Source organism: Zingiber officinale, chromosome 1B, assembly GCF_018446385.1.
Source record: "Zingiber officinale cultivar Zhangliang chromosome 1B, Zo_v1.1, whole genome shotgun sequence".
Classification (NCBI taxonomy): domain Eukaryota; kingdom Viridiplantae; phylum Streptophyta; class Magnoliopsida; order Zingiberales; family Zingiberaceae; genus Zingiber; species Zingiber officinale.
Genome location: NC_055986.1, coordinates 161,691,055 through 161,706,395, shown reverse-complemented (window position 1 = coordinate 161,706,395; position 15,341 = coordinate 161,691,055). Strand labels below are relative to the sequence as shown.

Here is a 15,341-nt window from a genome sequence, read left to right as displayed (position 1 = left end):
CATGCAGGTCGCAAGACCAGATGCAAGGCAAGGGAAGATCAAGAAGGTCGAGGATCGGATTCTTGGCATGAAGACTTGGAGATGAGGAAGCTCCGGGTACAAAGTCTAGGGAAAGATTGAGGACTAAATTCTAGGTATGAAGACCCAAAGATGAGGAAGCTCCAGGCAAAAAGTCCAAGAAACAAGAGGTTCATCTGGTATAGGGTATTTGAGATTGATTGAATATAAAAAAGGAGTGTGTGCTCAAGGGTTTAGGGGTGAACAACCTATTTTAGGGTTCACCAATTGATTAGTAAGTTCACCAATCGATTGGTGAGATAAAACCCAAAACCTAGAAGAAATAGAGTGTATTAATCAATTGGCACAAAGGTAGTCAAATTTAAACACACAGAAATCTCCATGATCGATTGACTCATCGATTGAAAAACTTTCTTCGCGAGAACAAAAAAATCCATGATCGATTGGTTGATCGATCGAGAAGTTTTCTTCATGAGATAGAAAGCTCCATAGCCAATCGATCAGGAAATCACCAATCAATTGGTTGATCAATTGGGAAAGCATCAATCGATTAGTTGATCGATTGAGAAAATTTCTTCGCGAGAATAGAAAGTTCTCAGATCGATCGGTTGATCGATTGAGAAACTACCAATCGATTGGGATGTATTCTTCGCAAAAACAAAAGACTCCCAAATTGATTGGTTGGTTGATTACGGTGGATAATTGATTAGTGCTTAATACCAATTGATTATGATTCAAAATGGAATAATTTCAGCCATCCATCTAGAGTTGGTAGTTGTTCAACGGATAATTAGTAATCGATTGAGGCATTCTTCAATCGATTAACGGTGACCAAAAAGCAGAGAAATGCTCTCTTAAAAAAGGAGATTTAGGCACGAAACTAAGTTACTATTCTATTACTACTCTTCTACTGATTTTAGTACTAAGCTCTCATCTTCAATCTTCAAGCAATCAAGAGAAGGAAAATCAAGTCAAAAACTTGCAATCTTTTCTTCTTCTCTTTTGTTGCTATTTTTTTTTTGAGAGATTTAAAAGCTTGTTGTAAAATGTTTCTCCACCTTCGGTGTTGTGTTCTAAGAAGGAGAGTTCATAGTAGAATCTGTGATTATTGGTATAGATCCTTGGATTAGTTATCTCACGAAGATGGAGATCAAGTAAATCAAGGTGTTAGCTGGTATTCTCAGCTTCAAGTGTCCACTGCAAAGAAGAATTGAAGCGAGCTATTCACCTCATTAAACTCTACCGGTCCTAACACCGTCGACGCCTTCCACTCTTCATCCCCCTCCACAAGCTTCTAGTTGACGCCTTCCCCTTTTCGTCCCGCTTTGCAAATTGTCAGCATCGTTTCCTCATGTCCCCTTTGCCGTCGCTATCCGTTGAGATGCCAATGAGGACACACACTTGTTTACAGATGATCATCTGTAATGTAAGATCGTACCGATTCCAACAATCCTATTCTGACTCCACCATGAAACCTGATCCTAATCAATCCCAGATCGATTTAGTGTTCCGAATAGTAAGATCCAACGATCCGGATCACAATTTTGCAACCATAGTTGACTGATGTAACACCAATGTTTTCAATATGAGCACCCGGTCTCAGTGAATAAACAACTACAAGTCTAACATCACATGATCACCTACCCTAACTTCCCCTTCTCTCTATACTACTTCCAATGCCCAGTATTAACACCAGGACAGATTTACAGGCGGACTGGGGAGGCCGTACGTGGCCCCCCAGTCCAAATGTAAATCCTCCCCCGTAAGGCCAAACATTCTACCTTCTCTAATGGGTTCCTTAGCCTCCTTCCTCGTCCTTTGCCTTGTGATCCTCTCTTCTCTCCCTCCTTCTATTTCCGCCGCCTCCGCTAACGTCCCAAGAGTGGTCGGAGACCACCAAGGCCTGCGCGACCATGTCCTGAAGCCACGGCCGCCATGGCCTCACCACGGCGGCCGCCAGAGCGAGAGACGGACCCGGAGGGGAAGAAGGGACAAGAGCCGACACGGCGCTGGGGAGCTGAGGAGCGGCCGGGCATTCTCAGCGATGCTGCCTAGGGGCTTCGTGCCGCCTTCGCACTCTTCTTGGCGCCACAACGACTCACCGGAGTCCGTCCAACTCTTCTGCGCCGGGAAATCCACGTCGTCCCCGCCACCGCCGCCTCCATAACCAACTCCAGTTTGCCTCTCAGTTTGTTGACCTTCTTGCAAGAAAATGACGGAACGAATCGGGGAATTTTGCTGTAAAATTGATTTGCCGTTGGGTTTTCCGGCGTCGTGTCTTGCCGTGCACTCCATGCAATCAATCAAAACATTGCGTCGATGGCACTGTTCTTGAGGAGTTCTTGGATTTGCATCAAAATTGTATTTGTATGTAGTTGAACAGTTTGCAATATTTTAAATATATTTTATACATAAAAACTCAGGTAGTTTCGTCTTACCTCCACAATTTGGTGGATTTTCCTTTTCTCCAAGATTTCTTTAGTGTATTTTTTTTTTTAAACGCAACGATTGAGTTAGTAGATTAGTGCATGATTCATGAAGGTGTTATTTAGTAATGAAGTTAATAGATTAATGTTTGTATTATGAAATTAGTGTTTAATGTATATTATTGTGCGGTTGTGCCATTGTATAAAACTTCATACATTTTTTATTATCAACTTAAAGAGATGAAGGGAAGATAGTTCTTGCATTGTTATCACATAAACCCTTATATATTTGGACGTTTTTACATGTTGATCTTAGCTATTCTAATGAAGGGAACTTTGACACAATAATAATGTTGTTGCTATTTGATTTGATGGTCATGAATTCTAGTAACTTTAAAAAGGATGATTTATTTCTTGCCAACATATATCTTGTAAGGATCAAGAGTATTTGTGTCCTCGGTCAATGGTGCAACAGTACAATGCCTCTTGACCTCCTCCGTGTTGACCTAAGAACGGGTTGACGGAGACGCTGAGGGCGAGCGAATCACCTTTTGCCACAATAGTATGATGTCTCTTTAGAGAATATAACGATTAAGTCCTAGCTGATGGGCCATCTACTTTACCCCATGATTGGTGAAAATTTTCGGATCAAATAAGTCATCCCAGGATTAGTCAGTTGTGCCAACTAAAAAAATGAAAAGAAGTATTCGTGTAGCTAAGAAGAAATCTCATCTAATTAATACATTACCTTGAGCTCTTTAACTCTTGATGCATTATTTTTTTGCCAAATGTTTCATCCATGTTGATCATACACTAATTTTCATTAGTATCTTTTATAATTTGAAGTGAATAATAGCACCTTAGAGATCTAAAAATTGAATAATTTAAAACAATAGATATAAGATCATTAAATTGCTCATAAAATTCTATACCAAAAACACAGAGTTTCTCCTTGAAATACTCTTAAACCACACATCATCACTCAACGAGCCCAAGCTCTTGTCGAGTGCGAGATCTTTTTGATCTGTGTTGTGTCATCGATTAACTGCACCAGCTAAGGCGCGAATGAGAAACCGATAAGCGTTTCCATGTCGAACAATGTTCAATTTAACAACTAGAGTTGCATGAATAGAACGCTACCATATACTTTTATACAATTAGTAGAACCATACTAACAAATATTTTGCACTTTTAATTAAAAACATTTGCACAACATTCCATAATCTGTCAAGTAAACTAATTATAAGAAATTACAAAACTAAAATCCATCCATCATTTCTCATCTCCATAGATGATCACTTGTTTATTTGGAGACAAACGAGAAGAGAAAAATTATTGATGATAAAAAAACAGCATAATATATGTAATTCTTTTTATCATCCTTAATTTCCTCCATCCCCTTTTTTCTCAAAATAAACAATATTGATAGGGCAGGAATATTGAACTCAAATTAAATTCCATGCATATGAACACCATTAATTAGGATATGGTGAGATCTAAAGATCCATGCCCTAATCTTAAACTCTTCACCTCTTCTTCTCTGAGTCTCTTCTTCCCTTTTCCTTCTTCATCCACTGAGTTCCTCCCCAAGCTTAGCCTCAGGTCAACTTCCGACTCCACATTAAGGTCAGACCCCTTGATAAACAGGTACGACAATTCAACAAACATGCATTGTACGTACTAATGTAACAAGTCAAGAAAATTAATGTGTGTTAGCACACATATACCTCTAGCCGCTCGAGGTAGTGCCTTCCCGCAATTAGGGTTTTACGATCATACGAACCGGACACCGATGAGGATGGCTTCTCGTGCCGGGTGGCAGCCGATCGATCCACATGACTAAATGTGGATCCCAAATAGTTGAGACTCATGACAGGCGAATGGTTGAGCATGTAGTCTTGCAATCTGTTAGAATTAATTATCAGATAAACTAGCTAAGTTTTAATTGATCAGATTAATTAGTGTTTATAATTATTACCTAAAGTTGGCGTATTGAAGATCCAGCTGAGGGTTTAGTCTAAGGCTGTAAAAGTGGTCTGTGTCATGAAGGTTCCTTGATTGATAACGGGCACTGTTCTCCATGCCATAGGAGTGGATTACTGGAGCAGTTCTTGGATATAAAATTGTCTCATGCAGATATGAACAATTATCAGCAGCTGTACTTCTTGTGTAATAAAAATTATCATATCCTCTACTCAAACACGTTCCACTTGGAGAAGCAGCAGCTGCAATATGATGAATTTAACAAGAAACACAATATCGATCGATTCCATGAATTAATTATTAATGTGTCTTGTCTTGTTCATTAAACGATCTATAATTAGGAGCTAGACCATGCAGGATTGAGAATTACCTGGAAGAAAGGGTGATTTCTCTGGCCACACTTGATCCAGCTTCTTGCTTCGATACATCTGGCTCGAGAGAAAAAAAAAAAAAAGGAAAATTAACTGTAAATAATTCATGGCATCCATTTCCTTGTGAATGAATGGATGAATTATTTAACTCAGCTCACCTGCAAGTGACTCTTGACGTGAGCTATGCTCAGCCCCTTCACGTTCATGGCCTGGAGTACCAATTTTGGGGTTGCTCCTGCACCACCAATTTAATTATGAAAGAAGAAGAAGAAGAAGAAGAAGAAAATTCAAGCCTCTTACTATCTGTCCCTCCAAGCCTCTCCACTGCATGGACAAAGGAGAGATGAAGATCCGGAGTCCACCGCAGCCTCGGCATCTTCGAACGGTTGTACTGCCTTACCCTCGACGCCCCTAGCTGATCTTCTCCTTCGCCTTTGTCCTCGTCCTCGTCCTCGTCCTTGTTGTTGCTCGAGCTGTTCCCGCCGGCGACTTCATCAGTGATGCTACCTCTATCATCATCATCTCCTCCTCCTTCTTCCCTCCCCTCACAGAACACCTCCTTGTTCAAATCCAATCCATCAAATAATAATCTCCTCTCGGATCTTTTCGCCTTGCCTTTCTTGTCCTGATCAGCCGCGTAGATCTCCACCACTCCCTCCTCCTCCTCCTCCTCCTCCTCCTCCTCCTCCATGGCTAACTAGCTTCTCCCACTTCTTCTCCCCCTCTCTTACACAGTCAACATTGGCTTAGAATGCTGATGAGAGAGATGGGGTGAGGAGAAGAAAAGGAGACTGTAGGGACACTAATTCCATTATTAATGTTAGAGTGAGAGAGAAGATGTGGAAATATTCACGAGTAATAATTCATGCCATATATATAATAATCACATCAAGTATTCCCTACATTGACTGGTTCTCCTCTTCATAATTGCCACAGCAGTGTACAGGAGGGTAAAAGAACAGTAGAGCTAGCTAATGAGAATTTCACCTTCCTCTATAAAAATTCCAAGAATTAATTGAAGTCAATAATTAAAATTTGTTTTTTTTCATAGTGACGAGCTGAGCTTGGATCTGTATGCATGATTTCGAGGTACAACAAGACAAAATTGCAATGCTATAACTTCCATGCGAGGATTCTTGGAGAAAATACAAATGGATATAATGTTTTGCTTCATCCCACAGCTTTTTGGAGAAAGTTACAAACGTTTATTTAAACTGAAATTGACTTTGCTTGGAATTTTGTAGCACTGTTTATTGTCTTTGGCTAGAGGAATTCATAACCGATTGCTTGCGTTCATCATTATGAAATGATAAATTTGACTGTGTAGGAGATCAAAGTTTGAAAAAATATTTAGTACAGCTCATGATGCATGCATAGAATAGAACAATATATATATATCCAAATAAAATTATTTTGCATATTTAATTAAAGATGCATTTAACGTGATGCTAATTAGTTGTAATAAAAATTTTAATGTGATTTTTAGCTCTTAAATTTAATCAGTATAATTATTATTATTATTATTATTATTATTATTGACATTTTTAAAAATCATACTTTAGCATTCATTTTTTTTCAACCTATACCTTTCTATTGGCTAAAATGATAGAAGAAATCACACTTTATTTTTTCATAACTTTATAGACCTATATATTCAGCAAGCAAATTTGCATATTTTGTGACACAAAGTGTCCCATGAAGATGCATCATGGTTTATTCAAATTTAATGTCACTTCTCTTTGATATTGACGTTTCTCCTTTTCCTAATTCTCATCTTTAACAGTGTTTAATCCCTTCTCCATGATTGAATCATAATTATATCAATTTCAGCTAGAACAATACACTTTAATTGTATTAAGTGATGCCAATTAACACTTGTAATCAAGTTCCCTCTACATGAGAGGTCATTTATTTCCGACTCTCTTTTTTGCTCACATATTATAATTTGAAGATAGAGTATTTAATTTGTTTTGAGCAATACTATCTTTCAAGAGTTTATAAACCCTAGTTTGACAAACACATATCCTATTCATATATTGTGGAAGCTGAGCAACCAACAAGGAACTTTCACAATCAAATATATTATTGTCCACTTGTGGGGCAATAAACACATCCAATTTCACCATTGATGACTCAAATTTCTCCATTATATCCAAGAATATTTTTTCCCCCTCAAATGTCGATTTCTCAACCACTTGATGTTGAAGGTTGAATTCTAGGTCTCATGGGCATGCATTGAACTCAATCATTTAGAGTCATATGGAAGCCAATTTTGGCTCTACACCTCTTTTCTCCTTATCAATTAGTGAAACTTATGATTGAGGGAATTGAAAGTGTTAGTTTTGAGTGCATTAGCTAGTTATAAAATTTGTCCACACACCTAATTTCCCAAGAGTCTTTCTCCATGTGGCGTTGGTCGAATGGTCCCGATCAATGCCTCATTCACTTAGATGCAAAATTTTGCCTCTCCGCAAATCACAAACAACTCGATCGCTCGATCGATCGTCCATATCATTCAAACCGTACATGGACCATCAAGAGTGTTTTACATTGCCGCCTTTGATGACTCCCATGATTTGATACCAAATGCGCTTTTCTCAAATATCTTTGACCAAGAACCTCTACATAGTTTCTAATGTTAATTTCATGGATGCAATATACAAAAAAGTCATCTTTTTACATAATTTTTTCTTCTATAGTATTGACTAATACGCCAATCAATGACTTTATAATTGTGGTTCTTACGAACCCTTAATATATTTATTGATATAAAAGAAATCTATGGAAGAGAACATTATATACATGTACCCCACACAAGTGGACTAAAACTAAGGGGGATGGCAGGGCAGCCTTGTCTGGTTGTGTGAGCTGTGTGAGCTGTGCTTCTCTCTCTCTCTCTCTCTCTGGGCTTTATGTAGGCTGCTAGTTTCTTGGCATGCATGAGCATCGAGTGGACTGATGCTGCTCTGTCTCCTGCAATTATGCTACTGCTGCCATGGCATGGCATGGCATGCCTGCATGGGTGCACACACGGCTGCTAGCGTCTGTGTTGACGAATGAAGCTGCATCAGTCCACTGCCTGTTTTAGCTGAAGACCCGCCGCAAAGATAGGCGTTCTGTTCAACATGCCACTACTGTCTCCCTCTTCCTCTCACATGCATGCATGACTTTTCTTCATTGTATTCCCTCTCCCTCTCTTCCATTTAACTTTTAATTTCTTAGGGGGCAGTAGTACAGTTCCCATCCCAATGCAGGCAATGCATGCATGGTACCGAACGCTCTCCTGCCTATTGAACCCAAAGAGAACTTGCAGCGGCGTGTTCAGTCACGTATCTCCAGACATTGCTTCAGTTTTGAAATGATCTCTGGGAGGGAGAGGGAGGAACAGGCATGTGTAGCTTCTTTATTAATTATGGACCAAGATTAATGGCAGAAACAGAAGGCATATATGCTCTCAGTGACGATCGACTAATTGTCAGTGGGTTGCTCTGATCCAGGTCTAATTAATTACTGGCCTGGACTGCAGGAAAGGACCACGTTATTATATAGAGACTATTATAATATGCACTGACACTCATCTGAATGCATTCAAAAAGTTCTTTGCAGCACTGAGAGAGAAGATATTCGAGCATGTTTTCTTTTTTAACATTTAATGTTTCTAAGCAGCTATTTAATGTAGTTTTTTTTTAATATTGTATTCAACTAATTTTAACTATTTTATGACCCATACTTTATTTTTTAAAAATAGGATAATATAGTAGAGATAATGCTACATATTTGTTAGAATTTAATTTTGCATTACCTCTCCATGTTTGATATATGAAGTTAGAGGTGCATTTAGTATTCTTTGACTATTGACGAACCTCGATAGAAATTTGCATATATAACATATATTAATATCTTCAGTTTAATTCTTTAGATATTTTTTTAATTCTTTTGTTTTTATAAAAGGAGTTGAAGAGTATTTTAGAAATGAAATAATCTGGCCTTAGATGAAACAAGAATCTTAAAGTAGGATAATAATTTATTTTTTTTTTAAAAAGGACAATTTCCTATTTAAAACTTTTTCATGCATATTTATGATGAATTAATTCATTATAAATTTCCATTAAATACTAATGCATTGGATTAGTAGAAGATAGAGGATTCAACCAAAGATCCTCATATTGGACTCAATATATAAAGGTTTGCTTTTGGAGTGCATGGCCCATTCAACTAAAGAATCTCTAACATATCAAATCACTTTAGTTTCCAAATATACAAATAGGATAATTATATACAATTAATAGTTAATAACATAAACGTACTCAAAAAAAGTTTTCAAATCTATATAATATTAAGATAAAAGAGTATATATAATAAAAATTAGACATATTACCCTTCAAAAGTATGAGCCTTTAATTGTGGTCTCTTCATATTCTTCATAAGTAAAGAGAGGATTAGAGATGGAAGACATTATAGCCTCTTTAACGGGCCTGGAGTTATAGTGTAATGGTAAGTGATGGGGTACCCCACGGGCATGACGCAACGGTTAAGGTGTAGGAGAGTTAAAGGAAATGTCACAGTTCGATCCCATGTATTGGTGATAAATTTAATGGAAAAATTTGGGTTGAGCGGTCATAGGCCAAAATACCCTTAGTGGAAAAAGTCCACAAGTTTATCTTTATGAGCCAAGTAACAATTTGGTATTGAATGGTCTTGGAGACAAGTGAAAAAATTTTATGAGATTAGATCAGTCATCTCTAGAATTAGTTAGGTTAAAAAATGGTAAACGATGGGGTGAGCTCCCAACAAGGGTTCGGATCTTATGAAGGGCACTATATACTTACGGAGTTTGAATTACTTGTGATGCTAGGTCATCCATCAAGATCTATTTATATTTTTTGATTTATCCTTGACCCAAAGAAAAAAATTTATGAGAATGAATTAGCCAATCTTCCAAATTTATCAGATTGTAAGAACTCTATACTTAAATTTAAAATAAAATAAAAATAGAAAGTGTATTTCAACCATGGCTGTTTCTTCATGGCATATGGCATGTCAGTTGTTTTTTTTTTATTAAAACATGTCATCTTATTTTAATATATAGAGAAGAATATATTTTTTTATCGGTAGAGGATAAGATTGAAGACATGGTTAAAGCTAAAAGAGTATCTAGAGGTGGACTAGACTTTGCATAGGAAAGGAATATGTTTGAGTGGGTAACGTAAAAAACTTACATAGATAATTATATTTATTTAATTAATTATAGTATTATAAAAATACAATTGAGCATCTTAAATTTGGACAGACCAGAATAGTCATTATATAAATGACGGACTCCATCATTGGGACTAAAATAAAAATGCAGAACCAGGAGGTTTACTGATTCTATCTAAAAGCGAGAAAGAAGGTATGCTAACGAGTTGGCTCCAATATTGATCGCAAGAAGATGAAGACTTTGATAATGTAACCGAACCTACGTGGTGAGAACAGAAATTGGAAGAAAAAAGTATTAGTCATCGGGTCAAGCAGAGGTCTTAGCTAGGCACTTCTACGCTTACGTCAGTGATTATTCCAGTAGAAAAAGAATGCAATGGCCGTCAGGGCGTAATATTTGAGTAACGTAGTGTTTGCATACCTACTCCTTAGATGGGCATCCCTTTTATAGTATTATGGTTCCTCTGTGCACGAATATTAATACCTTTCTAAAACAGAACCAAACATTATGACGCTATGATACCTTTCCTAAAATAAACCCGTAATTTGTGTCTGGCGTAATAGAAGTTTTTGTTGTACATCAGCACATGGAATATTCTCTTTATTCCCTGACAACTGTGGCATGAAACGACAAAGAGGAGTATTATGTCGTTGGGTTGATGGGCCCTATAAGTCCAACCGACTCTCTGGCTGACCAGGTTTATGCTAAGAACCTTATCCTTGAGAAGTTGAACTGAGCCCACATAAATCCGATCGGCTCTTGGGTCGACTGGCCGTATGCTGAAAGTTTTGTTTTAGAAGTAGGGAGTTGAGCCTCATAAGTCCGACCGGCTCTTGAGTCGGTCGACTATATGCTAGGCACCTTGTCTTAGAAGTAGAGAGTTGAGCCTCAGAAGTCCGACCGGCTCTTGAGCCGACCGCCTGCATGTTTAAAGCCTTAACTCAGAAGTGGCGAACTGAGCCCCAAAAGTCTGACCGACTCTTGGGCCGAGCGGCTGTATGCTGGAAACCTTGTCTTAGAAGTGGGGAGCTGAGCCCCATAAGTCTAATTGACTATATGCTGGAAGTCTTATCCCATAAGTGGGGAGCTATAAGCCCTATTAGTCTGAACGACTCTAGTGTCGACTGGTTAAATATTGGGAGACTTGCCCTTGAGGAGTGGAGAGTTAAGTCTCGGAAGGTCCAACTGACTCTGGGGTCAATCGACTATATACTGGGAGACTTGCCTTTGAGGAGTGCAGAGTTAAGCCCTAAAGGTGAGTGGTCTGTCCGACTTCCTTTACTGCCTCTTTGACTTTGATTATCACCTCATCTTGAATTTAACCGCCATTTTCCATTGACTTTAACTATTATATCATCTTGACTATCGACCTCACACTACTTCGAGGTCACCCACAATATGTCATATCACAAGTCTCCCATTTAAGTCTAGTCGAAGGAGGTTCATAACTGACTGACTAGACATGAGTCCTACTACTGCCTAATCATCTGAACGACTATTGACTCTGCTCATCATCCCTTGATGTCATCATTTATCTTTCTCGAAAAAACACATGAAATGAGGATGCATATTGGGAGTCATGCTCATTCAATCAGTGGGGGTACTAATTGACGAGAGGGTAAATGACCTACGTATAACCCTGTCATGGTTTGACCGTAAGGCACTAGAGCCAAGGGCATAAGTGCGTGAGCATGCACACTTTTAATTCGATAGAACAACGCGAGAGTTTGGGACATAGGCGTGAGAGTAAGCTCACTTATAACTCGGCTGAGCGGCATGAGAATATGAAATATAGGTACGAGAGCAAGCTCAATTATAACTCGGTCGAACGGCACGAAAGTTTGGAATATAGGCACGAGAGCAAGCTCACTTATAGCTTGGTCGAGAAGCACGAGAGTCTGGAATATAAGTACAAGAGCAAGATCGTTTATAACTCGGTCAAGCAGCACAAGAGTTTGGAACATAGGTATGAGAGTATGCTCACTTATAACTCGATCGAACAACATGAGAGTCTAGGACGTAGGTGTGAGAGCATGCTCACTTATAACTCAACTAAACAACAAGAGAATCTGGGACAGGTGTGAGAGCATGTTCACTTATAACTCAGCCAAGAGGCACGAGAGTTTGAAATATAGGCGCGAGAGCAAACTCGCTTATAACTTGGTCGAACAGCTGGAGAGTTTGAAATATAGGCATGAGAGCATGCTCATTTATAACTCGACCGAGCAGCTTAAGAGTCTGGGATATCGAACTTTCGGGCAGAATTTGCTTTCATTTTTACTGAGTATAAATATTCAACAAGATACATATTTATGCAATACAAGCATATCCTCAAGTCTTATAGGGTTATAGATAGTTCGCACTCCATGGCCGATCTAATTCTTTACCCTCAACGTCTTGAAGATAGTAGGAACCTGAGGCGAGCTTTCGTATGACTTGGTATGCCCCACTCCATTGCGGTTTCAACTTACAGACATCCACGACCGGCTTGATCTATTTCCAAACGAGGTTACCCGCCTGAAAAAAAATCTAGCGATGACTCTTTGGTTGTAGCTTTGCTTCATTTGTTGATGATATGACATCAACCAAGCTATTGTTTTATCTCTATCCTCATCTACTAAGTATGAGGCACCGACCGGAATTATCTTCGTCGTATAATTGCTTCTGATCATACTCTAAGCCCACTTCCACTGGGACTACTACTTCTCCACAGTAGACAAGATGAATGAGGTTATACTTGTAACTTTTTGAGGCATAGTGTGATAAGTCCACAGTACACTGGATAACTCATCCACCCAACTTCTTCCAACATGATCGAGCTTAGTCTTAAGTCCCCTAATGATTTCTCTATTGGTGATTTCTGCTTGGCCATTACTTTGAGGATAGGCCACAAAGGTGAAAGCTTATAAAATGTTATAACTTGAGAACCATTCCTAGATCTTTCTGTTGGTTGCTATTCGGAAAACCTAACGGTTCCACTGTACAAAAATTTTGTACAAAGGTCTAAACCTTTCCTAGCTATCATGTGTTCTTTTAAATTAAACTTGGATCGCCTGCGGAACTTAACACGTTTGATCCAAAGTTTAATTTACTTGTTCTTTTAGGTTTAGACTTGGATCTCCTGCGGAACTTAACACATTCGATCCAAATCACTTAGGTTATTAATTCCATTAAATGTTAATTTTCAAAATTGGCTTCCAGGACTGCATGGCGAGGCACATGACCTTCTTGGATATGGGAACAACCACCACCGCCTAGGCAAAGCCTTTTAAGGAAAGCTAATATTTAATTTCCTTAAATAACTTTAGGTCAACCAAAAAGAACAATCAAATCACAAGGAAAAGAAAAATAAAAGAACACAACATCGAAAACTAATTCGAAATACTAGAATCGCATGCCTCTTGTATTTGGTATTTTTACATGAAGATAAAACTAGTATGATGCGGAAATTAAATACTAGTATACCTTTTCTTTTGCAAGCAAAAACCTCTAGGTCTTCTACCGTATTCCTCTTCTAACCTCGGACGTTGTGTGGGCAACGATCTTCCGAGATGAGATACCACCAAAGCACCTTCTTCTTCTCCTTGCAAGGTTCGGCCACAACAAGAGCACCTCTAAGGATGAAGAGTTTTCACCAACCAAGCTCCAAGGGATGCAAGCTTTCTCTCCTTCTTCTCCAAGCTAGAATCCGACCACCACTTGATCTCCAAGAGTGAAGGGAGTTTCGGCCACAAGGATGGAGAGAAGAGAAAGGGAAGTGCCGGCCACACCAAGGAAGAAAAGAGGGAGAAAATAATAGAGGTTGTTCACATTGAAGGCTCCCAAAATCCCCTCTTTATAATCCTTAGCTTTGGCAAATAAAGAAATTTAATTACAATAAAATTTCCTTAACTTTCCTTGACATAAATTAATTAAGAAAAATTAAATAAAATTTCCTATTAAAACATATCATGGCCGACCACCTCATGGAGAGCAAACAAGGTAATTTTCAATCAACAATTAAAATTCCTTATTTGTATTCGGAAATTTTTTTAAAAAATAAAATTTCCCTTTAAAATCCCTTCATGGCTGATAAAAAGAAATTTCTATAATTTTAATTTTTCAACATGTGAATAATTTACAAAGAAGAAAAATAAAATATCCTTCCAATCTACAAATAAGGAAAGAAATTTAATCTCTTTCTTTAATCTTTTGTAGAAACTTATAAAAGAGATATTTTAATTTTTAATCTTTCTAATAAATTATATCTTTCACATAAGAAAAATTTAAATTTAAAATTCTTTTCTAATTTAATAGGGCCGACCACCTAATCTTGGGTTCAAGCTAGGGCCGGCCACCCATGGACCAAGGTTTGGCCGGCCCTAGCTTGGTTCTCAAGCTAGCTTGGCCGACCCCTACACCATGGGTATGAAGGTGGGTATAGGTGGGTATAGTACTCTATAACTAAGAGGCTACGATAGAGACCGAGAGGAGGAATTGGTTTTGGTCTCCCGATAAAATTAAGCATCATGTGTTCGCCCCGAACACACAATTTAATTTTATCAATAATAATTCATTCCACTAGAGAACTATTATTGAACTACCGCATCAATCCCAAATTACATTTTTGGGCTCCTTCTTATTATGAGTGTGTTAGTCTCCCTGTGTTTAAGATGTCGAATATCCACTAATTAAGTGAGTTACTGACAACTCATTTAATTAATATCTTAGTTCAAGAATAGTACCACTAAACCTTATCGTCATGTCGGACTAAGTCCACCTGCAGGGTTTAACATGACAATCCTTATGAGCTCCTCTTGGGGACATTATCAACCTAGATCACTAGGACACAGTTTCCTTATATAATCAACAACACACACTATAAGTGATATCATTTCCCAACTTATCAGGCTTATTGATTTATCGAACTAAATCTCGCCCATTGATAAATTAAAAAAATAAATATCAAATATATGTGCTTGTTATTATATTAGGATTAAGAGCACACACTTCCATAATAACTGAGGTCTTGTTCCTTTATAAAGTCAGTATAAAAGAAACGACCTCTGATGGTCCTACTCAATACACTCTAAGTGTACTAGTGTAATTATATAGTTAAGATAAACTAATACATAATTACATTACGACCTTCCAATGGTTTGTTCCTTTCCATTTTGGTCGTGAGCTACTATTTATAATTTATAAGGTACTGATAACATTATCTTCTGTATGTGACACCACATACTATGTTATCTACAATATAAATTAATTGAACAACTACAAACAAATGTAGATAATTTGACCAAATGTGATTATTTATTCAAAATAAATGTTTACAAAAGCTTAGGCTTTCAGTATACACTC

The 15,341-nt window shown here is 37.9% G+C and overlaps 1 protein-coding gene across 1 annotated transcript; it reads right to left on the bottom strand.

The window, feature by feature from the left end:
- Window positions 1-3,859: 3,859 nt before the first annotated feature.
- Window positions 3,860-5,542, bottom strand: LOC121987067 (myb family transcription factor EFM-like). Its single transcript, XM_042540975.1, has 6 exons — window positions 5,099-5,542; window positions 4,957-5,033; window positions 4,798-4,855; window positions 4,423-4,669; window positions 4,172-4,349; window positions 3,860-4,079 (listed from the first exon to the last, which is right to left on the bottom strand). The coding sequence occupies exons 1-6, from the start codon at window positions 5,487-5,489 to the stop codon at window positions 3,924-3,926; spliced, it is 1,107 nt and encodes a 368-aa protein (XP_042396909.1). The 5' UTR covers window positions 5,490-5,542; the 3' UTR covers window positions 3,860-3,923.
- Between the last annotated feature and the right edge of the window lie 9,799 nt (window positions 5,543-15,341).

Excerpts from the sequence above, each read along its gene's own strand:
- LOC121987067 (XM_042540975.1), bottom strand. The coding sequence starts at position 5,489 with ATGGAGGAGGAGGAGGAGGAGGAGGAGGAGGAGGAGGGAGTGGTGGAG. Across the intron at positions 5,034-5,098 it reads GAGGCTTGGAGGGACAGATA|GAGCAACCCCAAAATTGGTA; the intron begins GTAAGAGGCTTG and ends TTGGTGGTGCAG. Across the intron at positions 4,856-4,956 it reads ACGTCAAGAGTCACTTGCAG|ATGTATCGAAGCAAGAAGCT; the intron begins GTGAGCTGAGTT and ends CTCTCGAGCCAG.